Genomic DNA, 27189 nt, shown 5'->3' with positions numbered 1-27189 from the left:
CTAGGTTAGGAATGCTGTGCTGCACTATATTCATGGCGTCATTACGTTATATAGGTACGCACGTCAGCTTTGACATCGGGTTTACACATCGGAGTTAAACTAGACATCGGGTTTACACATCGGAGTTAATCTAGACATCGGGTTTACACATCGGAGTTAAACTAGACATCGGGCCGATTTTTAGCAAAATGTCGTCCGATTCCAATATGATTTTTGCTATATCGTGCATTCCTAGTTTTTGCAACTGTTTTCTACGGTCTTGGTTTGAAATGAATACACCACAGAACAGGGTCTGAATGGTCTCCTGGGGAATGAGACTCTACCAGAGCCTTCCACTGGGTTTTCAGCTGGTGTTCATTGCAGACTGGCACCGAAAGCCACTTTCGGTCTTGTTTGGCAGTTGGTTGTATGGTGGGGTAGATCTCAACTTGAGAAACAATTACTTAACTTCTGTCTTGGCAATAAAAAAATAAAAAAAGTATTATGCCAATAGGGGATTGGTGTCAAACGTACGAGTAACGTGACACACAGGCCGATCTATAACAAGTGAATAATCTGCCTCATCTGCACACTATGAAAAGACTGTGGCGTTGACTCTCTGGTCTGCTTGGCTTCCAGGCACACAAGGTTCACATCAGCCTTCCAGGTACCAAGAAGAACTCCCTGAAGAAGACGCAGAAGAAGAAGGCCACCGCCTCGGTGTCAGACAAGAATGAAGCCAACCTTAAAAAGTAACTCGTTTTTCTAGACCCCCTCCTCCTCTCTCCATCTGTGCTGTCGTTAGGTTTCATGGGCTGTGAAGAACGGTGTGGTTGTTTATCTGTGAAGGTGAGAGAGAATAAAGGGGGCCACATTATAAAGGGATGGAGTAATTGTATATGTTTATGATGCTTGTTATGGGGGCAGTGAAATATGCCTATTAGGATACTGAGTTCCTTGATCACTCATCTCTTATTGCGAGACGGTGGAAGTTTGTCCTCTTTTTTTTGAGTTCATCAATACGATAGATTCACAACATTCCACAGCACAGCAATACATCAAAACAGGAACTTTCTCTGCCTTCTACTGAGGGACGTTTGCTTGCAGTGACTGCTGTATAGACACGGACTGTTGCTCTGGATAGGAACCGATGCTAAATCTAAACCCTTCAGCCTATTCCTACCCGTCTCCAGGTCTGAATCAGTGAGCTCAGAGAGTCCGGAGGAGGAGAAACAGAGGGGGGAGGAGGAGAGTCCAGTTGAAGAGCTTGTGGTGGTGGAGGCTGTTCCACCTAGGGAGTTGCCCCCCCACCTCCGGAGACCACAGGTAGGCTAATGGAGCACCACAGTGGGATCTACAGTACCAGTCAAAAGTTTGGACACCTTCTCATTCCAGGGTTTTTCTTTATTTTTACGGTTTTCTACATTGTAGAATAATAGTGAAGACGTCAAAACAATGAAATTACACATATGGAATCATGTAGTAACCACACGTGTTAAACAAATCAAAATATATTTTATATTTGAGATTCTTCAAAGTAGCCACTTTTTGCCTTGACAGCTTTGCACACTCTTGGCATTCTCTCAACCAGCTTCATGAGGTAGTCACCTGGAATGCATTTCAATTAACAGGTGTGCCTTGTTAAAAGTTAATTTGTGGAATTTATTTCCTTCCAAATCCGTTTGTGCCAGTCACTTGTGTTACAAGGTAGGGAGAGTATACAGAAGATGGTAAAAGACCAAGTCCATATTATGGCATGAACAGCTCAAATAAGCAAAGAGAAATGACAGTCCATTACTTTAAGACAGGCCTTCATGGTCGAATTGCTGCAAAGAAACCGCTACTAAAGTACACTAATAAGAAGATGTGCTTGGGCCAAGAAACACGAGCAATGGACATTAGACCGGTGGAAATCTGTCCTTTGGTCTGATGTGCCTCAACCGTCGTGTCTTTGTCAGACGCAGAGGAGGTGAACGGATGATCTCTGCATGTGTGGTTCCCACCGTGAAGCATGGAGGAGGTGTGATGGTGACACTGTGACTTATTTAGAATTCAAGGCACACGTCGCCAGCATGGCTACCACAGCACTCTGCAGCTATACGCCATCCCATCTGGTTTGCGCCTAGTGGGACTATCATTTGTTTTTGAAAAGGACAATCACCCCAAACACTCCTCCAGGCTGTGTAAGGGCTATTTGACCAATCACTAGCGTGATGGAGTGCTGCATCAGATGACCTGGCCTCCACAATCACCTGACCTAAACCCAATTCAGATGGTTTGAGATGAGTTGGACCGCAGAGTGTTGGAAAAGCAGCCAACGGGTGCTCAGCATATGTGGGAACTCCTTCAAGACAGTTGGAAGAGCATTCTTAATGAAACTTGTTGAGAGAATGCCAAGAGTCTGCAAAGTTGTCAAGGAAAAGGGTGGCTACTTTATAAAATATATATTTGATCACTTTATTTTTTGGTTATTTTTTGGTTACTACATGATTCCATATGTGTTATTTCATAGTTTTGATGTTTTCACTATTATTCTACAATGTAGAAAATAGTAAAAATAAACCCTGGAATGAGTAGGTGTCCAACCTTTTGACTGGTGCTGTACATGGGGACAGTCAGGAATAGTTCTATGGAACTCATTGTCTAGCACTGTTCTGTACAGCTGGTTTGTACTGCACCTAAATATCACTCTTCCCTCCCTCTCTCTCTCTCCTTCCCTCTCTCTGTCTCTCTCTCTCCTTCCCTCTCTCTGTCTCTCTCTCTCCTTGCCTCCGTCTCTCTCTCCTTGCCTCTGTCTCTCTCCTTCCCTCTCTCTGTCTCTCTCTCTCTCTCCTTCCCTCTCTCTCTCTCTCCTTCCCTCTCTCTGTCTCTCTCTCTCCTTGCCTCCGTCTCTCTCTCTCCTTGCCTCCCTCTGTCTCAGATCCCTGAGGAGTTTGATATAGACGCCCAGCACCAGAACGACCCCACTCTGACTGCTCAGTACGCCAAGGAAATATTTGATTATCTCAAGGCCAGAGAGGAGAAGTTCATCCTGTCTGACTATATGTCCATCCAGCCCAGTCTGAACGCTGGGATGAGGGCCGTCCTGGTGGACTGGCTGGTCGAGGTGCAGGTCAGGAATCCAGTATACTTGCTACTATAGTAACACTACAGCGCAGTGTGCCCGTAGTACAGACCATTTGAAATAGGAGGCAAGATGAGACACTGGTTCTTTGTGTGATGGAGAAAGTGTGTGTTTACTCTGTTTCCAGGAGAACTTTGAGCTGAACCATGAGACTCTGTACCTGGCTGTGAAGGTGACAGACCACTTCCTGTCCACTGTGCCGGTCATCAGAGAGAATCTACAGCTTATAGGCTCTACAGCCATGCTCATAGCATCCAAGTTTGAGGTGAGGGATATTGAACACACATACACTACCTGTCCTCTGCTCCGGTTAACGGTAGGAGAGGTGAGGGATATTAAACACACACACACTACCTGTCCTCTGCTCCGGTTAACGGTAGGAGAGGGGAGGGATATTGAACACACACACGCTACCTGTCCTCTGATCTGGTTAACGGTAGGAGAGGTGAGGGATATTAAACACACACACACTACCTGTCCTCTGCTCCGGTTAACGGTAGGAGAGGTGAGGGATATTAAACACACACTACCTGTCCTCTGCTCCGGTTAACGGTAGGAGAGGTGAGGGATATTAAACACACACTACCTGTCCTCTGCTCCGGTTAACGGTAGGAGAGGTGAGGGATATTGAACACACACTACCTGTCCTCTGCTCCGGTTAACGGTAGGAGAGGTGAGGGATATTGAACACACACTACCTGTCCTCTGCTCCGGTTAACGGTAGGGGAGGTGAGGGATATTGAACACACACACTACCTGTCCTCTGCTCCGGTTAACGGTAGGAGAGGTGAGGGATATTGAACACACACACTACCTGTCCTCTGCTCTGGTTAACGGTAGGGGAGGTGAGGGATATTGAACACACACACTACCTGTCCTCTGCTCCGGTTAACGGTAGGAGAGGTGAGGGATATTGAACACACACACTACCTGTCCTCTGCTCTGGTTAACGGTAGGGGAGGTGAGGGATATTGAACACACACACTACCTGTCCTCTGCTCCGGTTAACGGTAGGAGAGGTGAGGGATATTAAACACACACACACTACCTGTCCTCTGCTCCGGTTAACGGTAGGAGAGGTGAGGGATATTAAACACACACACACTACCTGTCCTCTGCTCCGGTTAACGGTAGGAGAGGGAGGGATATTAAACACACATACACTACCTGTCCTCTGCTCCGGTTAACGGTAGGAGAGGTGAGGGATATTGAACACACACTACCTGTCCTCTGCTCCGGTTAACGGTAGGAGAGGTGAGGGATATTAAACACACATACACTACCTGTCCTCTGCTCCGGTTAACGGTAGGAGAGGTGAGGGATATTAAACACACACACACTACCTGTCCTCTGCTCCGGTTAACGGTAGGAGAGGGAGGGATATTAAACACACACACACTACCTGTCCTCTGCTCCGGTTAACGGTAGGAGAGGTGAGGGATACTGAACACACACTACCTGTCCGCTGCTCCGGTTAACGGTAGGAGAGGTGAGGGATATTGAACACACACTACCTGTCCGCTGCTCCGGTTAACGGTAGGAGAGGTGAGGGATATTGAACACACACACTACCTGTCCTCTGCTCCGGTTAACGGTAGGGAGAGGTGAGGGATATTGAACACACACTACCTGTCCTCTGCTCCGGTTAACGGTAGGAGAGGTGAGGGATATTGAACACACACTACCTGTCCTCTGCTCCGGTTAACGGTAGGGGAGGTGAGGGATATTGAACACACACACTACCTGTCCTCTGCTCCGGTTAACGGTAGGAGAGGTGAGGGATATTGAACACACACACTACCTGTCCTCTGCTCTGGTTAACGGTAGGGGAGGTGAGGGATATTGAACACACACACTACCTGTCCTCTGCTCCGGTTAACGGTAGGGGAGGTGAGGGATATTGAACACACACACTACCTGTCCTCTGCTCCGGTTAACGGTAGGAGAGGTGAGGGATATTAAACACACACACACTACCTGTCCTCTGCTCCGGTTAACGGTAGGAGAGGGAGGGATATTAAACACACATACACTACCTGTCCTCTGCTCCGGTTAACGGTAGGAGAGGTGAGGGATATTAAACACACACACACTACCTGTCCTCTGCTCCGGTTAACGGTAGGAGAGGTGAGGGATATTAAACACACATACACTACCTGTCCTCTGCTCCGGTTAACGGTAGGAGAGGTGAGGGATATTAAACACACACACACTACCTGTCCTCTGCTCCGGTTAACGGTAGGAGAGGGAGGGATATTAAACACACACACACTACCTGTCCTCTGCTCCGGTTAACGGTAGGAGAGGTGAGGGATATTGAACACACACTACCTGTCCGCTGCTCCGGTTAACGGTAGGAGAGGTGAGGGATATTGAACACACACTACCTGTCCGCTGCTCCGGTTAACGGTAGGAGAGGTGAGGGATATTGAACACACACTACCTGTCCGCTGCTCCGGTTAACGGTAGGAGAGGTGAGGGATATTGAACACACACACTACCTGTCCTCTGCTCCGGTTAACGGTAGGGGAGGTGAGGGATATTGAACACACACACTACCTGTCCTCTGCTCCGGTTAACGGTAGGAGAGGTGAGGGATATTGAACACACACACTACCTGTCCTCTGCTCTGGTTAACGGTAGGGGAGGTGAGGGATATTGAACACACACACTACCTGTCCTCTGCTCCGGTTAACGGTAGGAGAGGTGAGGGATATTGAACACACACACTACCTGTCCTCTGCTCTGGTTAACGGTAGGGGAGGTGAGGGATATTGAACACACACACTACCTGTCCTCTGCTCCGGTTAACGGTAGGAGAGGTGAGGGATATTGAACACACACACTACCTGTCCTCTGCTCTGGTTAACGGTAGGGGAGGTGAGGGATATTGAACACACACACTACCTGTCCTCTGCTCCGGTTAACGGTAGGAGAGGTGAGGGATATTAAACACACACACACTACCTGTCCTCTGCTCCGGTTAACGGTAGGAGAGGGAGGGATATTAAACACACATACACTACCTGTCCTCTGCTCCGGTTAACGGTAGGAGAGGTGAGGGATATTGAACACACACTACCTGTCCTCTGCTCCGGTTAACGGTAGGAGAGGTGAGGGATATTAAACACACATACACTACCTGTCCTCTGCTCCGGTTAACGGTAGGAGAGGTGAGGGATATTAAACACACACACACTACCTGTCCTCTGCTCCGGTTAACGGTAGGAGAGGGAGGGATATTAAACACACACACACTACCTGTCCTCTGCTCCGGTTAACGGTAGGAGAGGTGAGGGATATTGAACACACACTACCTGTCCTCTGCTCCGGTTAACGGTAGGAGAGGTGAGGGATATTGAACACACACTACCTGTCCGCTGCTCCGGTTAACGGTAGGAGAGGTGAGGGATGGAGGACAGGGGTGACAGGCTCATTGTGCCCAAAGTGTTCTCTCACTTGGGCTCTCTTAACTCTGTTTGTGTAATTCTCTTACCCACCATCCTTTCTCTCTCCCTCCATCAGGAGCGCTGTCCGCCCTGCGTGGACGACTTCCTGTACGTCTGTGACGATGCGTACAAGAGGGAGGAGGTTATTGCTATGGAGACGAGCATCCTGCAGGCGCTGGGGTTCGACATCAACATCCCCATCCCCTACCGCTTCCTCAGGCGATATGCCAAGGTACAGGGTTCTTCCTGGGTCATAATGAGGCTGTGGTGGTGGTGGGTGTGGCCAACTGAACAGAGGCCCTCTCGTTGGCCGCAGCGATTTAAAATGCCGCTGTTTCAAAGCCAATTTCCTGCATTTTGACACATTTTATGCTGTTTGAGTGAATCAAACGTAACAAAATCAACCCCATGCCATCAACACCCCTGAATGCACAATGTTTTACGTCTTAGATTCTGACGGTCTTGCTTTTATTATGTTTGTTAGTGCTCAAAGATCTTATTTAAACATCGATTATATTTTCTCCGTACTTTATATCTGGTTCTAGTTTACTGTGTGTTTCTTTTTCTGCACACGGTTTGGTCATAGGCGGCCCGCCCAATACTTTTCTATGCAGAAAAAACCCTGCACGTGTGCGAGACCCCCTCCTTTCTATAGGGTGTGAGAGGTATCTCTCTGCCTGTGTAAAATGGCATCAAACGTATGGAAACCATGTGTTTTGAGTTCGTTGCCATTACTATGAGCCGTCCTCCCCCACTTAAGGTGCTGTCAACCTCCTGTGAGTTGGATGTTTAGGGTTGCAACGGGTCAGAAACCTTCCGGTACATTTCTAGAAATGTCCCATGGACCCGGGAGTTTTGCTTTAATCCATCAAAAGTTAGCTTATAACAGTGGACCTTTTTTTGTGGGATAAACAAGGCAATTCTAGGTGTTGTGGCCTATTCTGGTTAAACTATCCCCAATGGAATTGCAGCCCTCTGCGTGTACAGTGCATTCTTCCATCACATGTGCTGCTGATTCTCAAGATCTTGCACACTAATGAGATGCTATTGAGCCCACACTACTACACTGTCTGAGCCAAGGACAACATGCATTCTGGTAAGTTTTGACTACAATACTGGATGGGGTGAATATATTTTGACATAACAAAAAAATTAACTAGTAAATAGTAGCCTACAGCCGTGTTTAAATAATTTCTAACTTGTTAACAATTTCTACTGGTTAGTTTTTGCTACCATGTGGGTTTTAGCTTGCTTGAGCCTGCTAACTGAGGAGTGTTAATTCACCTGTTTCCATACATGTTTCATTTTAAAACATTTATCTTACAAAGGAGTCTAACTATTTATCTGTACATGGAATTGTATTTTTTACAATTCTCTTCAAATTTTTACAGGAAAATGCCACGGGCACTATCTGATGTGTGGAGACATTTCACTGCAGCTAATGTAGAAGGAAAAGCTCTGTACATTTGCAAATACTGTGCTAAATCACATGTGAAGAATGCAACAACAAAGATGCAGAATCATCTGGCCAAGTGCATAAAGTTCCCTCAGCGCTCACAACAAGCAACCTCTGACAAAAGTCCCTCTACTTCTATTGGAGGTGAAAATGATGACTCGGACAACTTATCGATAGCAACAGCTCATGGTCCTCCTGGAATCAGATGGTTTTTTGACTCAATGGAGGAACGTAGTCAGAGAAATGCAGATTGTCTTGCTCGTGCTGTGTTCAGCAACTGGTTCGCCTCTGATGCTCACAGGCAATGTGTATTGGAAGAGATTTCTGAATGTTCTTCGCCCAGCTTACACCCCTCCAACCAGACATGCTTTATCTACTCATTTGCTGGATGCAGAGTTCAAAGTTCAAGTGAAGGTCAAGCAAATCATAGAGAAAGCAAACTGTATTGCAGTAATCTCTGATGGGTGGTTGAATGTTTGTGGGCAAGAAATAATTAACTACATCTCCACCCCTCAACCAGTATATTCTACAAGGGCACAGAGACAAGGGACAACACACACACCGGTCTCTATGTTGCTTTCAGACGCCCTTCACTCATCTGCAAAGTGAGAGGAATAAGAGCACCACATTGAAGCTGCCCAGCAACACCCGTTGGGGTGGTGTTGTCATCCTGTTTGACAGTCTCCTGGAGGGGAAGGAGTCCAAGAAATGGCCATTTCAGTCTGCTGATATCAAGAGGATACTCCTGGATGATGTATTTTGGGCGAGAGTGGTAAGCAGCCTGAAACTCCTGAAACCTATAGGGGTAGCCATTGCACGGATTGAGGGAGACAATGCCATCCTGTCTGATGTTCAGACTCTGCTTGCAGATGTAAGAGAATAAATCCTTACTGCCCTGCCCACTTCACTGTTGCTCCAATCAGAGGAAACTGCAGTTCTGAAATGCATCAAAAAGCGTGAAGACTTCTGCCTGAAGCCCATACACGCCACAGCGTACATGTAGGACCCCAAGGATGCTGGCAAGAGCATCCTGTCTGGTGTAGAGATCAACAAGGCCTATGGTGTCATCACTACCGTGTCTCGCCACCTTGGTCTGGATGAGGGCAAGGTCCTTGGCAGTCTGGCGAGGTAACTTTCAAGCCAGGGCTTTGGGATGGAGATGCAATATGGCAGTCGTGCCAACATATCTCATCAGCCAGCTGGTGGAAGGGACTTTGTGGATCTGAGGCTCTTTCCCCTGTTGCCTTCATCATCCCCCAAATCCCACCAACATCAGCCGCCTCAGAGCACAACTGGTCCTTGTGTGCGGACACACACACACCAAAGCACGCAACAGGCTGACCAATACAAGGGTTGAAAAATTGGTGGCCATCCGGGCAAATTTGAGGCTTTTTGATCCTGACAACGAGCCATCCTCAACTAGGTATGAAAGTGACAGTGAAGATGAGGCCTCAGTCTGATGTTCAAGAGGTGGACATTGAGGAGGTCCAGAGAGACGACATGGAAGCCTGAGAGGAAGACAACCAAAGCTCTAGTTTCTAGACTATCATTTTACAGATGTATGTTGAAACCGTTTTTGGGAGATGTGATGTATCATTCAATGTTCCCTGTTGTTCAGTGAAATCATCCAATGTGAAGTCAACTCATTTAATTTGTAATTTCTGTTAGGATTTAATCATTTGTAACTGTCTACTTATGATAACCCTTTTACCTTATGTTTGTCTCCATATTATAAATATATCCAATGCAAAAAAAACATCTGCATTTAAATGGTATTAAAATGTATTTGCATATATTTCAGAGGTGTCCACCTCTGAATATTCTCCAAATGTGCAACACTATGCATGTTGATCCTCTTGTCTGCAGCATCTAGTCTGTAACCATCTCTCTCTCTCTCTCTCTCTCTAGTGTGTAACCATCTCTCTCTCTCTCTCTCTAGTGTGTGTAACCATCTCTCTCTCTCTCTCTCTCTCTCTAGTGTGTAACCATCTCTCTCTCTCTCTCTCTAGTGTGTAACCATCTCTCTCTCTCTCTAGTGTGTAACCATCTCTCTCTCTCTCTAGTCTGTAACCATCTCTCTCTCTCTCTAGTCTGTAACCATCTCTCTCTCTCTCTAGTCTGTAACCATCTCTCTCTCTCTAGTCTGTAACCATCTCTCTCTCTCTAGTGTGTAACCATCTCTCTCTCTCTAGTGTGTAACCATCTCTCTCTCTCTCTCTCTAGTGTGTAACCATCTCTCTCTCTCTCTCTAGTGTGTAATCTCTCTCTCTCTCTCTCTCTAGTGTGTAACCATCTCTCTCTCTCTCTCTAGTGTGTAACCATCTCTCTCTCTCTAGTGTGTAACCATCTCTCTCTCTCTCTCTAGTGTGTAACCATCTCTCTCTCTCTCTCTCTAGTGTGTGTAACCATCTCTCTCTCTCTAGTGTGTAACCATCTCTCTCTCTCTCTCTCTAGTGTGTGTAACTCTCTCTCTCTCTCTCTAGTGTGTAACCATCTCTCTCTCTCTAGTGTGTAACCATCTCTCTCTCTCTCTCTAGTGTGTAACCATCTCTCTCTCTCTCTAGTGTGTAACCATCTCTCTCTCTCTCTAGTGTGTAACCATCTCTCTCTCTCTCTAGTGTGTAACCATCTCTCTCTCTCTCTAGTGTGTAACCATCTCTCTCTCTCTCTAGTGTGTAACCATCTCTCTCTCTCTCTAGTGTGTGTAACCATCTCTCTCTCTCTCTAGTGTGTAACCCTCTCTCTCTCTCTCTAGTGTGTAACCATCTCTCTCTCTCTCTAGTGTGTAACCATCTCTCTCTCTCTCTCTAGTGTGTGTAACCATCTCTCTCTCTCTCTCTAGTGTGTAAACCATCTCTCTCTCTCTCTAGTGTGTGTAACCATCTCTCTCTCTCTCTCTCTAGTGTGTGTAACCATCTCTCTCTCTCTCTCTCTAGTGTGTAACCATCTCTCTCTCTCTCTCTCTAGTGTGTAACCATCTCTCTCTCTCTAGTGTGTAACCATCTCTCTCTCTCTAGTGTGTAACCATCTCTCTCTCTCTAGTGTGTAACCATCTCTCTCTCTCTAGTGTGTGTAACCATCTCTCTCTCTCTCTCTAGTGTGTGTAACCATCTCTCTCTCTCTCTCTAGTGTGTGTAACCATCTCTCTCTCTCTCTCTCTAGTGTGTAACCATCTCTCTCTCTCTCTCTCTAGTGTGTAACCATCTCTCTCTCTCTCTCTCTAGTGTGTAACCATCTCTCTCTCTCTCTAGTGTGTAACCATCTCTCTCTCTCTCTAGTGTGTAACCATCTCTCTCTCTCTCTCTCTCTAGTGTGTAACCATCTCTCTCTCTCTCTAGTGTCTAACCATCTCTCTCTGTGTCTCTAGTGTGTAACCATCTCTCTCTCTCTCTAGTGTGTAACCATCTCTCTCTCTCTCTCTCTCTCTAGTGTGTGTAACCATCTCTCTCTCTCTCTCTCTCTCTAGTGTGTAACCATCTCTCTCTCTCTCTCTCTCTCTAGTGTGTGTAACCATCTCTCTCTCTCTCTCTCTCTAGTGTGTAACCATCTCTCTCTCTCTCTCTCTCTAGTGTGTAACCATCTCTCTCTCTCTCTCTAGTGTGTGTAACCATCTCTCTCTCTCTCTCTAGTGTGTAACCATCTCTCTCTCTCTCTAGTGTGTAACCATCTCTCTCTCTCTCTCTAGTGTGTGTAACCATCTCTCTCTCTCTCTCTCTCTAGTGTGTGTAACCATCTCTCTCTCTCTCTCTAGTGTGTGTAACCATCTCTCTCTCTCTCTCTAGTGTGTAACCATCTCTCTCTCTCTCTAGTGTGTAACCATCTCTCTCTCTCTCTCTCTCTAGTGTGTGTAACCATCTCTCTCTCTCTCTCTCTCTAGTGTGTAACCATCTCTCTCTCTCTCTCTCTCTAGTGTGTAACCATCTCTCTCTCTCTCTCTAGTGTGTGTAACCATCTCTCTCTCTCTAGTGTGTGTAACCATCTCTCTCTCTCTCTCTAGTGTGTAACCATCTCTCTCTCTCTCTCTAGTGTGTGTAACCATCTCTCTCTCTCTCTCTCTCTAGTGTGTGTAACCATCTCTCTCTCTCTCTAGTGTGTGTAACCATCTCTCTCTCTCTCTCTAGTGTGTAACCATCTCTCTCTCTCTCTAGTGTGTAACCATCTCTCTCTCTCTAGTGTGTAACCATCTCTCTCTCTCTAGTGTGTGTAACCATCTCTCTCTCTCTCTCTAGTGTGTAACCATCTCTCTCTCTCTCTCTAGTGTGTGTAACCATCTCTCTCTCTCTCTCTCTCTAGTGTGTGTAACCATCTCTCTCTCTCTCTAGTGTGTGTAACCATCTCTCTCTCTCTCTCTAGTGTGTAACCATCTCTCTCTCTCTCTAGTGTGTAACCATCTCTCTCTCTCTCTAGTGTGTAACCATCTCTCTCTCTCTCTCTCTCTCTAGTGTGTAACCATCTCTCTCTCTCTCTCTCTCTCTAGTGTGTAACCATCTCTCTCTCTCTCTCTCTAGTGTGTAACCATCTCTCTCTCTCTCTCTCTAGTGTGTAACCATCTCTCTCTCTCTCTCTCTCTAGTGTGTAACCATCTCTCTCTCTCTCTCTCTAGTGTGTGTAACCATCTCTCTCTCTCTCTCTCTAGTGTGTGTAACCATCTCTCTCTCTCTCTCTAGTGTGTAACCATCTCTCTCTCTCTCTCTAGTGTGTAACCATCTCTCTCTCTCTCTCTAGTGTGTAACCATCTCTCTCTCTCTCTCTCTAGTGTGTGTAACCATCTCTCTCTCTCTCTCTCTCTCGTGTGTGTAACCATCTCTCTCTCTCTCTCTCTCTCTAGTGTGTGTAACCATCTCTCTCTCTCTCTCTCTCTAGTGTGTGTAACCATCTCTCTCTCTCTCTCTCTCTAGTGTGTGTAACCATCTCTCTCTCTCTCTCTCTCTCTAGTGTGTAACCATCTCTCTCTCTCTCTAGTGTGTAACCATCTCTCTCTCTCTCTAGTGTGTAACCATCTCTCTCTCTCTCTAGTCTGTAACCATCTCTCTCTCTCTCTAGTCTGTAACCATCTCTCTCTCTCTCTAGTCTGTAACCATCTCTCTCTCTCTCTAGTCTGTAACCATCTCTCTCTCTCTCTAGTCTGTAACCATCTCTCTCTCTCTAGTGTGTAACCATCTCTCTCTCTCTAGTGTGTAACCATCTCTCTCTCTCTCTCTCTAGTGTGTAACCATCTCTCTCTCTCTCTCTCTCTAGTGTGTAACCATCTCTCTCTCTCTAGTGTGTGTAAACATCTCTCTCTCTCTCTCTCTAGTGTGTAACCATCTCTCTCTCTCTCTCTAGTGTGTGTAACCATCTCTCTCTCTCTCTCTAGTGTGTAAACCATCTCTCTCTCTCTCTAGTGTGTGTAACCATCTCTCTCTCTCTCTCTCTCTAGTGTGTGTAACCATCTCTCTCTCTCTCTCTCTAGTGTGTGTAACCATCTCTCTCTCTCTCTAGTGTGTAACCATCTCTCTCTCTCTCTAGTGTGTAACCATCTCTCTCTCTAGTGTGTAACCATCTCTCTCTCTCTCTCTCTAGTGTGTAAACCATCTCTCTCTCTCTCTCTAGTGTGTGTAACCATCTCTCTCTCTCTCTCTCTAGTGTGTAACCATCTCTCTCTCTCTCTCTCTAGTGTGTAACTATCTCTCTCTCTCTCTCTCTAGTGTGTAACCATCTCTCTCTCTCTCTCTCTAGTGTGTAACCATCTCTCTCTCTCTCTAGTGTGTAACCATCTCTCTCTCTCTCTCTAGTGTGTAACCATCTCTCTCTCTCTCTCTCTCTAGTGTGTGTAACCATCTCTCTCTCTCTCTAGTGTGTGTAACCATCTCTCTCTCTCTCTCTCTAGTGTGTAACCATCTCTCTCTCTCTCTCTCTCTAGTGTGTGTAACCATCTCTCTCTCTCTCTCTCTCTAGTGTGTGTAACCATCTCTCTCTCTCTCTCTCTCTAGTGTGTGTAACCATCTCTCTCTCTCTCTCTCTCTAGTGTGTAACCATCTCTCTCTCTCTCTCTCTCTAGTGTGTGTAACCATCTCTCTCTCTCTCTCTCTCTCGTGTGTAACCATCTCTCTCTCTCTCTCTCTCTAGTGTGTAACCATCTCTCTCTCTCTCTCTAGTGTGTGTAACCATCTCTCTCTCTCTCTCTCTCTAGTGTGTAACCATCTCTCTCTCTCTCTAGTGTGTGTAACCATCTCTCTCTCTCTCTAGTGTGTGTAACCATCTCTCTCTCTCTCTCGTGTGTGTAACCATCTCTCTCTCTCTCTCTCTCTAGTGTGTGTACCCATCTCTCTCTCTCTCTCTAGTGTGTGTAACCATCTCTCTCTCTCTCTCTCGTGTGTAACCATCTCTCTCTCTCTCTCTCGTGTGTAACCATCTCTCTCTCTCTCTCTAGTGTGTGTAACCATCTCTCTCTCTCTCTCTCTCTAGTGTGTGTAACCATCTCTCTCTCTCTCTCTAGTGTGTGTAACCATCTCTCTCTCTCTCTCTAGTGTGTAAACCATCTCTCTCTCTCTCTCTCTCTCTAGTGTGTAACCATCTCTCTCTCTCTCTAGTCTGTAACCATCTCTCTCTCTCTCTAGTCTGTAACCATCTCTCTCTCTCTAGTCTGTAACCATCTCTCTCTCTAGTCTGTAACCATCTCTCTCTCTCTAGTCTGTAACCATCTCTCTCTCTCTAGTGTGTAACCATCTCTCTCTCTCTAGTGTGTAACCATCTCTCTCTCTCTCTCTCTAGTGTGTAACCATCTCTCTCTCTCTCTCTCTAGTGTGTAACCATCTCTCTCTCTCTCTAGTGTGTAACCATCTCTCTCTCTCTCTCTAGTGTGTAACCATCTCTCTCTCTCTCTCTCTCTAGTGTGTGTAACCATCTCTCTCTCTCTCTCTCTCTAGTGTGTGTAACCATCTCTCTCTCTCTCTAGTGTGTAACCATCTCTCTCTCTCTCTCTCTCTAGTGTGTGTAACCATCTCTCTCTCTCTCTCTCTCTAGTGTGTAACCATCTCTCTCTCTCTCTCTAGTGTGTAACCATCTCTCTCTCTCTCTCTAGTGTGTGTAACCATCTCTCTCTCTCTCTCTAGTGTGTGTAACCATCTCTCTCTCTCTCTCTAGTGTGTGTAACCATCTCTCTCTCTCTCTCTCTAGTGTGTAACCATCTCTCTCTCTCTCTAGTGTGTAACCATCTCTCTCTCTCTCTAGTGTGTAACCATCTCTCTCTCTCTCTCTAGTGTGTGTAACCATCTCTCTCTCTCTCTAGTGTGTGTAACCATCTCTCTCTCTCTCTAGTGTGTAACCATCTCTCTCTCTCTCTCTCTCTCTAGTGTGTGTAACCATCTCTCTCTCTCTCTCTCTCTAGTGTGTAACCATCTCTCTCTCTCTCTCTCTCTAGTGTGTAACCATCTCTCTCTCTCTCTCTAGTGTGTGTAACCATCTCTCTCTCTCTAGTGTGTGTAACCATCTCTCTCTCTCTCTCTAGTGTGTAACCATCTCTCTCTCTCTCTCTCTCAGTGTGTGTAACCATCTCTCTCTCTCTCTCTCTAGTGTGTGTAACCATCTCTCTCTCTCTCTAGTGTGTGTAACCATCTCTCTCTCTCTCTCTAGTGTGTGTAACCATCTCTCTCTCTCTAGTGTGTAACCATCTCTCTCTCTCTAGTGTGTGTAACCATCTCTCTCTCTCTCTCTAGTGTGTAACCATCTCTCTCTCTCTCTCTAGTGTGTAACCATCTCTCTCTCTCTCTCTAGTGTGTGTAACCATCTCTCTCTCTCTCTAGTGTGTGTAACCATCTCTCTCTCTCTCTAGTGTGTGTAACCATCTCTCTCTCTCTCTCTAGTGTGTAACCATCTCTCTCTCTCTCTCTAGTGTGTAACCATCTCTCTCTCTCTCTCTAGTGTGTAACCATCTCTCTCTCTCTCTCTCTCTAGTGTGTAACCATCTCTCTCTCTCTCTCTCTAGTGTGTAACCATCTCTCTCTCTCTCTCTCTCGTGTGTAACCATCTCTCTCTCTCTCTCTCTCTAGTGTGTAACCATCTCTCTCTCTCTCTCTCTCTAGTGTGTAACCATCTCTCTCTCTCTCTCTCTAGTGTGTAACCATCTCTCTCTCTCTCTCTCTAGTGTGTAACCATCTCTCTCTCTCTCTCTCTAGTGTGTAACCATCTCTCTCTCTCTCTCTCTAGTGTGTGTAACCATCTCTCTCTCTCTCTCTCTAGTGTGTGTAACCATCTCTCTCTCTCTAGTGTGTGTAACCATCTCTCTCTCTCTCTCTAGTGTGTGTAACCATCTCTCTCTCTCTCTCTAGTGTGTGTAACCATCTCTCTCTCTCTCTCTCTCTAGTGTGTAACCATCTCTCTCTCTCTCTCTCTCTAGTGTGTAACCATCTCTCTCTCTCTCTCTCTCTAGTGTGTGTAACCATCTCTCTCTCTCTCTCTCTAGTGTGTGTAACCATCTCTCTCTCTCTCTCTCTCTCTAGTGTGTGTAGCCCCTCTCTCTCTCTCTCTCTCTAGTGTGTAACCATCTCTCTCTCTCTCTCTCTCTCTCTAGTGTGTAACCATCTCTCTCTCTCTCTCTCTAGTGTGTAACCATCTCTCTCTCTCTCTAGTCTGTAACCATCTCTCTCTCTCTCTAGTCTGTAACCATCTCTCTCTCTCTCTAGTCTGTAACCATCTCTCTCTCTCTCTAGTCTGTAACCATCTCTCTCTCTAGTGTGTAACCATCTCTCTCTCTCTAGTGTGTAACCATCTCTCTCTCTCTCTCTAGTGTGTAACCATCTCTCTCTCTCTCTCAGTGTGTAACCATCTCTCTCTCTCTCTCTAGTGTGTAACCATCTCTCTCTCTCTAGTGTGTAACCATCTCTCTCTCTCTCTCTCTAGTGTGTGTAACCATCTCTCTCTCTCTCTCTAGTGTGTAAACCATCTCTCTCTCTCTCTCTCTCTAGTGTGTGTAACCATCTCTCTCTCTCTCTCTAGTGTGTGTAACCATCTCTCTCTCTCTCTCTCTAGTGTGTGTAACCATCTCTCTCTCTCTCTAGTGTGTAACCATCTCTCTCTCTCTCTAGTGTGTAACCATCTCTCTCTCTAGTGTGTGTAACCATCTCTCTCTCTCTCTCTCTAGTGTGTGTAACCATCTCTCTCTCTCTCTCTAGTGTGTGTAACCATCTCTCTCTCTCTCTAGTGTGTAACCATCTCTCTCTCTCTCTCTAGTGTGTAACCATCTCTCTCTCTCTCTCTAGTGTGTAACCATCTCTCTCTCTCTCTCTCTAGTGTGTAACCATCTCTCTCTCTCTCTCTCTAGTGTGTAACCATCTCTCTCTCTCTCTCTCTAGTGTGTAACCATCTCTCTCTCTCTCTAGTGTGTGTAACCATCTCTCTCTCTCTCTCTCTAGTGTGTAACCATCTCTCTCTCTCTCTCTCTAGTGTGTGTAACCATCTCTCTCTCTCTCTCTCTCTAGTGTGTAACCATCTCTCTCTCTCTCTCTCTCAGTGTGTGTAACCATCTCTCTCTCTCTCTCTCTAGTGTGTAACCATCTCTCTCTCTCTCTCTCTCTAGTGTGTAACCATCTCTCTCTCTCTCTCTAGTGTGTGTAACCATCTCTCTCTCTCTCTCTCTCTAGTGTGTAACCATCTCTCTCTCTCTCTCTAGTGTGTACCCATCTCTCTCTCTCTCTCTAGTGTGTGTAACCCTCTCTCTCTCTCTCTAGTGTGTGTAACCATCTCTCTCTCTCTCTAGTGTGTGTAACCATCTCTCTCTCTCTCTCTCTAGTGTGTGTAACCATCTCTCTCTCTCTCTCTCTAGTGTGTGTAACCATCTCTCTCTCTCTCTCTAGTGTGTAACCATCTCTCTCTCTCTCTCTAGTGTGTAACCATCTCTCTCTCTCTCTAGTGTGTAACCATCTCTCTCTCTCTCTCTCTCTAGTGTGTGTAACCATCTCTCTCTCTCTCTCTCTCTAGTGTGTGTAACCATCTCTCTCTCTCTCTCTCTAGTGTGTAACCATCTCTCTCTCTCTCTAGTGTGTAACCATCTCTCTCTCTCTCTAGTCTGTAACCATCTCTCTCTCTCTCTAGTCTGTAACCATCTCTCTCTCTCTCTAGTCTGTAACCATCTCTCTCTCTCTCTAGTCTGTAACCATCTCTCTCTCTCTAGTGTGTAACCATCTCTCTCTCTCTAGTGTGTAACCATCTCTCTCTCTCTCTCTCTAGTGTGTAACCATCTCTCTCTCTCTCTCTAGTGTGTAACCATCTCTCTCTCTCTCTCTAGTGTGTAACCATCTCTCTCTCTCTAGTGTGTAACCATCTCTCTCTCTCTCTCTCTAGTGTGTGTAACCATCTCTCTCTCTCTAGTGTGTAACCATCTCTCTCTCTCTCTCTAGTGTGTAAACCATCTCTCTCTCTCTCTCTCTCTAGTGTGTGTAACCATCTCTCTCTCTCTCTCTCTAGTGTGTAACCATCTCTCTCTCTCTCTAGTGTGTAACCATCTCTCTCTCTCTCTAGTGTGTAACCATCTCTCTCTCTAGTGTGTGTAACCATCTCTCTCTCTCTCTCTCTAGTGTGTGTAACCATCTCTCTCTCTCTCTCTAGTGTGTGTAACCATCTCTCTCTCTCTCTCTAGTGTGTGTAACCATCTCTCTCTCTCTCTCTCTAGTGTGTAACCATCTCTCTCTCTCTCTCTCTAGTGTGTAACCATCTCTCTCTCTCTCTCTCTAGTGTGTAACCATCTCTCTCTCTCTCTCTCTAGTGTGTAACCATCTCTCTCTCTCTCTAGTGTGTGTAACCATCTCTCTCTCTCTCTCTCTAGTGTGTGTAACCATCTCTCTCTCTCTCTCTCTAGTGTGTAACCATCTCTCTCTCTCTCTCTCTAGTGTGTAACCATCTCTCTCTCTCTCTCTCTAGTGTGTAAACCATCTCTCTCTCTCTCTCTCTCTAGTGTGTAACCATCTCTCTCTCTCTCTCTCTCTAGTGTGTGTAACCATCTCTCTCTCTCTCTCTCTCAGTGTGTAACCATCTCTCTCTCTCTCTCTCTCTAGTGTGTAACCATCTCTCTCTCTCTCTCTCTCTAGTGTGTAACCATCTCTCTCTCTCTCTCTCTAGTGTGTAACCATCTCTCTCTCTCTCTCTCTCTAGTGTGTAACCATCTCTCTCTCTCTCTCTCTAGTGTGTAACCATCTCTCTCTCTCTCTCTCTAGTGTGTAACCATCTCTCTCTCTCTCTCTAGTGTGTAACCATCTCTCTCTCTCTCTAGTCTGTAACCATCTCTCTCTCTCTCTAGTCTGTAACCATCTCTCTCTCTCTCTAGTCTGTAACCATCTCTCTCTCTCTCTAGTCTGTAACCATCTCTCTCTCTCTAGTGTGTAACCATCTCTCTCTCTCTCAGTGTGTAACCATCTCTCTCTCTAGTGTGTAACCATCTCTCTCTCTCTCTCTAGTGTGTAACCATCTCTCTCTCTCTAGTGTGTAACCATCTCTCTCTCTCTCTCTCTAGTGTGTGTAACCATCTCTCTCTCTCTAGTGTGTGTAACCATCTCTCTCTCTCTCTCTAGTGTGTAAACCATCTCTCTCTCTCTCTCTCTCTAGTGTGTGTAACCATCTCTCTCTCTCTCTCTCTAGTGTGTAACCATCTCTCTCTCTCTCTCTCTAGTGTGTAACCATCTCTCTCTCTCTCTAGTGTGTAACCATCTCTCTCTCTCTCTAGTGTGTAACCATCTCTCTCTCTCTCTCTCTAGTGTGTGTAACCATCTCTCTCTCTCTCTAGTGTGTGTAACCATCTCTCTCTCTCTCTAGTGTGTAACCATCTCTCTCTCTCTCTCTAGTGTGTAACCATCTCTCTCTCTCTCTCTCTAGTGTGTAACCATCTCTCTCTCTCTCTAGTGTGTAACCATCTCTCTCTCTCTCTCTCTAGTGTGTAACCATCTCTCTCTCTCTCTCTCTAGTGTGTAACCATCTCTCTCTCTCTCTAGTGTGTGTAACCATCTCTCTCTCTCTCTCTCTAGTGTGTAACCATCTCTCTCTCTCTCTCTCTAGTGTGTGTAACCATCTCTCTCTCTCTCTCTCTCTAGTGTGTAACCATCTCTCTCTCTCTCTCTCTAGTGTGTGTAACCATCTCTCTCTCTCTCTCTCTCTAGTGTGTGTAACCATCTCTCTCTCTCTCTCTCTAGTGTGTAACCATCTCTCTCTCTCTCTCTAGTGTGTAACCATCTCTCTCTCTCTCTCTCGTGTGTGTAACCATCTCTCTCTCTCTCTCTAGTGTGTAACCATCTCTCTCTCTCTCTCTTAGTGTGTGTAACCATCTCTCTCTCTCTCTAGTGTGTGTAACCATCTCTCTCTCTCTCTCTCTAGTGTGTGTAACCATCTCTCTCTCTCTCTCTCTAGTGTGTGTAACCATCTCTCTCTCTCTCTCTAGTGTGTGTAACCATCTCTCTCTCTCTCTAGTGTGTAACCATCTCTCTCTCTCTCTCTAGTGTGTAACCATCTCTCTCTCTCTCTCTAGTGTGTAACCATCTCTCTCTCTCTCTCTCTCTCTAGTGTGTGTAACCATCTCTCTCTCTCTCTCTAGTGTGTAACCATCTCTCTCTCTCTCTCTCTCTAGTGTGTGTAACCATCTCTCTCTCTCTCTAGTCTGTAAACCATCTCTCTCTCTCTCTAGTCTGTAACCATCTCTCTCTCTCTAGTGTGTAACCATCTCTCTCTCTCTAGTCTGTAACCATCTCTCTCTCTCTCTAGTCTGTAACCATCTCTCTCTCTCTAGTGTGTAACCATCTCTCTCTCTCTAGTGTGTAACCATCTCTCTCTCTCTAGTGTGTAACCATCTCTCTCTCTCTAGTGTGTAACCATCTCTCTCTCTCTAGTGTGTAACCATCTCTCTCTCTCTCTCTCTAGTGTGTAACCATCTCTCTCTCTCTCTCTAGTGTGTAACCATTTCTCTCTCTCTCTCTCTCTAGTGTGTAACCATCTCTCTCTCTCTCTCTCTCGTGTGTAACCATCTCTCTCTCTCTCTCTCTAGTGTGTAACCATCTCTCTCTCTCTCTCTCTAGTGTGTAACCATCTCTCTCTCTCTCTAGTGTGTAACCATCTCTCTCTCTCTCTAGTGTGTAACCATCTCTCTCTCTCTCTCTCTAGTGTGTAACCATCTCTCTCTCTCTCTAGTGTGTGTAACCATCTCTCTCTCTCTCTAGTGTGTGTAACCATCTCTCTCTCTCTCTCTAGTGTGTGTAACCATCTCTCTCTCTCTCTCTAGTGTGTGTAACCATCTCTCTCTCTCTAGTGTGTAAACCATCTCTCTCTCTCTCTAGTGTGTGTAACCATCTCTCTCTCTCTCTAGTGTGTGTAACCATCTCTCTCTCTCTCTAGTGTGTGTAACCATTCTCTCTCTCTCTCTCTAGTGTGTGTAACCATCTCTCTCTCTCTCTCTAGTGTGTGTAACCATCTCTCTCTCTCTCTCTAGTGTGTGTAACCATCTCTCTCTCTCTCTAGTGTGTGTAACCATCTCTCTCTCTCTCTCTCTAGTGTGTGTAACCATCTCTCTCTCTCTCTCTAGTGTGTGTAACCATCTCTCTCTCTCTCTCTAGTGTGTAACCATCTCTCTCTCTAGTGTGTGTAACCATCTCTCTCTCTCTCTCTCTAGTGTGTGTAACCATCTCTCTCTCTCTCTCTCTCTAGTGTGTGTAACCATCTCTCTCTCTCTCTAGTGTGTAACCATCTCTCTCTCTCTCTAGTGTGTAACCATCTCTCTCTCTCTCTCTAGTGTGTGTAACCATCTCTCTCTCTCTCTCTCTAGTGTGTGTAACCATCTCTCTCTCTCTCTCTCTAGTGTGTAACCATCTCTCTCTCTCTCTCTCTAGTGTGTAACCATCTCTCTCTCTCTCTCTAGTGTGTGTAACCCTCTCTCTCTCTCTCTAGTGTGTGTAACCCTCTCTCTCTCTCTCTAGTGTGTGTAACCATCTCTCTCTCTCTCTCTAGTGTGTGTAAACCATCTCTCTCTCTCTCTCTAGTGTGTGTAACCCTCTCTCTCTCTCTCTCTAGTGTGTGTAACCCTCTCTCTCTCTCTCTCTAGTGTGTGTAACCCTCTCTCTCTCTCTCTCTAGTGTGTGTAACCCTCTCTCTCTCTCTCTAGTGTGTGTAACCCTCTCTCTCTCTCTCTAGTGTGTGTAACCCTCTCTCTCTCTCCTAGTGTGTGTAACCATCTCTCTCTCTCTCTCAGTGTGTGTAACCATCTCTCTCTCTCTCTCTAGTGTGTGTAACCATCTCTCTCTCTCTCTCTAGTGTGTGTAACCATCTCTCTCTCTCTCTCTCTAGTGTGTGTAACCATCTCTCTCTCTCTCTCTCTCTAGTGTGTGTAACCATCTCTCTCTCTCTCTCTCTCTCTAGTGTGTGTAACCATCTCTCTCTCTCTCTCTCTAGTGTGTGTAACCATCTCTCTCTCTCTCTCTCTCTCTAGTGTGTGTAACCATCTCTCTCTCTCTCTCTCTAACCATCTCTCTCTCTCTCTCTAGTGTGTGTAACCATCTCTCTCTCTCTCTCTAGTGTGTGTAAACCATCTCTCTCTCTCTCTCTCTCTCTCCAGTGTGTGAGTGCCAGTATGGAAACTCTAACCCTGGCCCGGTATGTGTGTGAGCTGAGTCTTCAGGAGATGGATCTGGTCCCAGAGAGAGGATCATTACTGGCCTCAGCCTGTCTGCTGCTGGCTCTAGTCACCAAGGAGCTGGGAGGATGGGTGAGCTTCTACACACTCACTCACACACGACTCCTCCCCTTCATCTACACTGGTTGAAGTGGATTTAACAGGTGACATCAATAAGGGATCATATCTTTCACCTGGATTCACCTGGTCAGTCCATGTCATGGAAAGAGCAGGTGTTCATAATGTTTCGCCGCTCAGTGTATTTCTGTACCGTTCTGTCTACACTTTCTGCTCTCCTAAGTATTTATTACACATCCCATTCTCAATGAGCCGTTAACTGTTATAGTCTGAAAACGTACCCTGGTTCTTCAATGCCTTGTCTGCCATCTTACTGTCCCCGTCTCCTCCCTCTCCTCCCTCTCCAGTCACCCATAGTCGGTACAGCGGCGCTGGTAATACTAAACTTTATAGTCCGTATTTAATCACCCACCCCTATGTACTCTAGACCCCCATCCTGGTTTTCCACTCTGGGTACGGTGTGTCAGAGCTGGTACCTGTTGTCCGGAGGCTCCATTCCATGCTCGCCTCCCCGCCTGACGACAAACTCCTGGCCGTCCGGAGCAAGTACTCTCACAAGTAAGTGTACTGTGTAAACTAGGTATTATAGTACTCTCACAAGTAAGTGTACTGTGTAAACTAGGTATTATAGTAGTCTCACAAGTAAGTGTACTGTGTAAACTAGGTATTATAGTACTCTCACAAGTAAGTGTACTGTCCGTCAGCTCCCAGGCTTTGCTCACTTTCAAAATAAGGTATGAATAGAGTGACTGAATAAAAGCTATATATATATATATATTTAAAAAAATCCTTTTAATCATCTGTCAAATACTAAACACATGAGCTGTGCTTGAAGTAGTTTGTACCTGGATCTAAAATGGCTACAGAAGTTCATGGAGCACGAGTCAAAACATTTTCAACCCCGGTTGTCAGCTGGTGAGACCCTCCTGGGAAAACGATGATTTTCACATTGTATTCATAGACTGGTCCTAAATGTTGTTGACGTTGGAATATATTACGACATTTTGTCCTTACCCGGTCGAGGATTTGAGGGCCCATGCCAAACCTTTAACCTCCTGAGGGGGAAGAGGCGCTGTCACGACTGCATGTGGACCATTCTAAATTACACCACTTTCCAGAGGCGCTGTCACGACTGCATGTGGACCATTCTACATTACACCACTTTCCAGAGGCGCTGTCACGACTGCATGTGGACCATTCTACATTACACCACTTTCCAGAGGCGCTGTCACGACTGCATGTGGACCATTCTAAATTACACCACTTTCCAGAGGCGCTGTCACGACTGCATGTGGACCATTCTACATTACACCACTTTCCAGCCTAGTGTTCATTATCTCACGTTTCCAGTGTCTATGTACAGTTGAAGTCGGAAGTTTACATACACCTTAGCCAAATACATTTAAACTCAGTTTTTACAATTCCTGACATTTAATCCTAGTAAAAATTCCCTGTCTTAGGTCAGTTAGGATCACCACTTTATTTTAAGAACGTGAAATGTCAGAATAGTAGAGATTTCTTTCATCACATTCCCAGTGGGTCAGAAGTTTACATACACTCAATTAGTATTTGGTAGCATTGCCTTTAAATTGTTTAACTTGGGTCAAACGTTTCGGGTAGCTTCCCACAATAAGTTGGGTGAATTTTGGGCCATTCCTCCTGACAGAGCTGGTGTAATTGAGTCAGGTTTGTAGGCCTCTTTGCTCGCCCACGCTTTTTCAGTTCTGCCCACAAATTGTTAACAGGATTGAGGTCAGGGCTTTGTGATGGCCACTCCAATACCTTGACTTTGTTGTCCTTAAGCCATTTGTCCATTTGGAAGACCCATTTGCGCCCAAGCTTTAACTTCCTGACTGTCTTGATGTTGTGTCAATATATCCAGATAATTTTCCTACCATCTATTTTGTGAAGTGCACCAGTCCCTCCTGCAGCAAAGCACCCCACAACATGATGCTGCCACCCCCGTGCTTCACGGTTGGGATGGTGTTCTTCGGCTTGCAAGCTTCCCCCTTTTTCCTCCAAACATAACGATGGTCATTATGGCCAAACAGTTCTATTTTTGTTTCATCAGACCAGAGGACATTTCTCCAAAAAGTACGATCATTGTCCCCATGTGCAGTTGCAAACCATAGTCTGGCTTTTTTATGGCGATTTGGAGCAGTGGCTTCTTCCTTGCTGAGCGGCCTTTCAGGTTATGTCGATATTGGACTCGTTTTACTGTGGATGTAGATACTTTTGTACCGGATTCCCCCAGCATCTTCACAGGGTCCTTTGCTGTTTTTCTGGGATTGATTTGGACTTTTAGGGGACAACGCGTCTCGTTCCTGAGCGGTATGATGGCTGCGTGGTCCCATGGTGTTTATACTTGCGTACTATTGTTTGTACAGATGAACGTGGTACCTTCAGGCGTTTGGTTCGTCCTTGGGAGCAATTTCCAGACTTGTGGAGGTCTCCAATTTATTTATTTTCTGAGGTCTTGGCTGATTTCTTTTGATTTTCCCATGATGTCAAGCAAAGAGGCACTGAGTTTGAAGGTAGGCCTTGAAATACATCCACAGGTACACCTCCAATTGACTCAAATTATGTCAATTAGCCTATCAGAAGCTTTTAAAGCATGACATTTTCTGGTATTTTCCAAGCTGTTTAAAGGCACAGTCAACTCAGTGTATGTAAACTTCTGACCCACTGGAATTGCAATAAAGTGAAATAATCTGTAGGTAAACAATTGTTGGAAAAACTACTTGTGTCATGCACAAAGTACATGTCCTAACCGACTTACCAAAACTATAGTTTGTTAACAAGAAATATGTGTAGTGGTTGAGAAACGAGTTTTAATGACTCCAACCTAAGTGTATGTAAACTTCCGACTTCAACTGTATGTTAAAATGGTGCATTTTTACATGTTGAAGAAAGAAAATCAAGTTGTGTCTGACATCATCAAGGTAAAACATTTTTAAAGACGAGCAAGAAAATACCGTCCCCCTGACTAAACTTGTTTCAGGTTTTCTTTGAATCCTACCCCATAGAAACACTGTTTTACGTATGTCGACACTGTTTTGGTGCCGGAGGTAATGAGGTAGAGCAGTGTCGGAATGGACAGTGGATATTGACAAGCCCGGTGGACGGAGGGGCAAGGTGCGAGGAGCCAACGTTGAATTGGCAGGCCGCCATCCCTCGTCTTTCCACGCTTTGTTGCAGTCACTTCCATGGTGGCGCTGGTGTCAATTGTTCCGCAGTGGGCCGACTCTTACAAAAAGCACACGCCTACACTTGGTGACGTCATTCCCGTAGGTTTCTATCGTAACGGCACATGGCGACGTGGTGGGGGGGGGGGGTTGCGTTTGTAAGTGAATACTTTCAATGGAGACTTTTCTTTTTTGCCATCAGGGTTTTCTTTGAAGTCGCGACAATTCCCACGGTGGACCTGGAGGCGTTGGAGAAGGCGTTGGAGAGGGCGTTGGAGTGACCCATAGAAACCAGTCGGTGGGAGAATATGTACATATTCTAAGGAGAGACTGTATATATTTTGTAATAATTATATATATCACTGTTAATTTTTATAATGAAGGGATGGCATCTTCTGTTGTATAATCAAGCGTATTTTTTTTTTATAGCTGCAATGCTTTTTTTTACATGTTCATGTTGTATTTTGTATCTGTTTTTACACTTTAAGAAAAAAACATGTTTAAACTTTTTATACAAGTGTTTGAAGTTTAATCTAAAAGTTAAAGGTATTTTTAGAAGTGTGTAGTGAGAGGGAAAAAGTAAATAGATTTACTATTAATATCACTGACCATTTTGATATTGTTGTGTAACCCACGGTAACAGTGTTCTTTATCGGTATAAACGATGGCTGTCTGTCGTGAGTTGTCAAGGTTTTGCTCCAGCCCTGCTCCAATTTACACAACTTTATTCTACTAATCGGCCTCTCATCAGGACCTTGATTAGCGGAAGCAGGTGTGTTAGACTGGTGCTGGAACTAAAGCCTGCATACTACTCAGTTCCTCTCCAGGTCTGTCTGCCTCTAAAAATGTATTTTATGTTGTACAGTGTGTATCATGTATAAAGTCTTTAACATTTTGAACAAAGAGGATTTTACTGTTACGCTATTTTTAAATGGCTCAGACCTCTGAAAATTAAATAAACCCTGTTTTATTGTTTATAAAACAAATGATCTTGTCATTTTTTTGCCCTTACTTTAAGGTGTGATGCCTACTTGCATGGAGAAGTCCATCGCAACAAATCACATCGCTTTTGTTTACAATTCCAGTTAAAGGCTGGAGAAAAGTAACTACTAAATTCATACGCTGGCCAGACATCATGATTATTTACTTTGTAAAAACAAGCTTATATTTTGGGTTCTGATGGGGTATGACAGATTAAATTTATTTAATGAGGTTTTTCTGCCTTAATCGACATCGGCGTTCAGGGAGCAGTTGGGATAACTGCATTCATTCTGATTGGCTGGGCTTGAACTCAAGGG

General features: G+C 45.3%; 1 protein-coding gene across 1 annotated transcript in view; it reads left to right on the top strand.

Moving 5' to 3' along the window:
* The window catches only part of ccnb3 (cyclin B3), a 29035-nt gene extending 2158 nt beyond the window's left edge, over positions 1 to 26877 (top strand). The window contains exons 4-11 of the mRNA XM_071378262.1: positions 619 to 731; positions 1173 to 1305; positions 2900 to 3091; positions 3231 to 3368; positions 6629 to 6784; positions 22572 to 22721; positions 23134 to 23264; positions 26094 to 26877. Coding sequence (XP_071234363.1) covers positions 619 to 731; positions 1173 to 1305; positions 2900 to 3091; positions 3231 to 3368; positions 6629 to 6784; positions 22572 to 22721; positions 23134 to 23264; positions 26094 to 26172 — 1092 coding nt within the window. The 3' untranslated portion in view covers positions 26173 to 26877. The remainder of the gene's footprint in view (positions 1 to 618; positions 732 to 1172; positions 1306 to 2899; positions 3092 to 3230; positions 3369 to 6628; positions 6785 to 22571; positions 22722 to 23133; positions 23265 to 26093) is intronic.
* Positions 26878 to 27189: the final 312 nt, after the last annotated feature.

This window comes from Salvelinus alpinus, chromosome 31, assembly GCF_045679555.1.
Source record: "Salvelinus alpinus chromosome 31, SLU_Salpinus.1, whole genome shotgun sequence".
Taxonomy (NCBI): Eukaryota; Metazoa; Chordata; class Actinopteri; order Salmoniformes; family Salmonidae; genus Salvelinus; species Salvelinus alpinus.
This window is presented reverse-complemented; position numbering and strand designations above follow the sequence as displayed.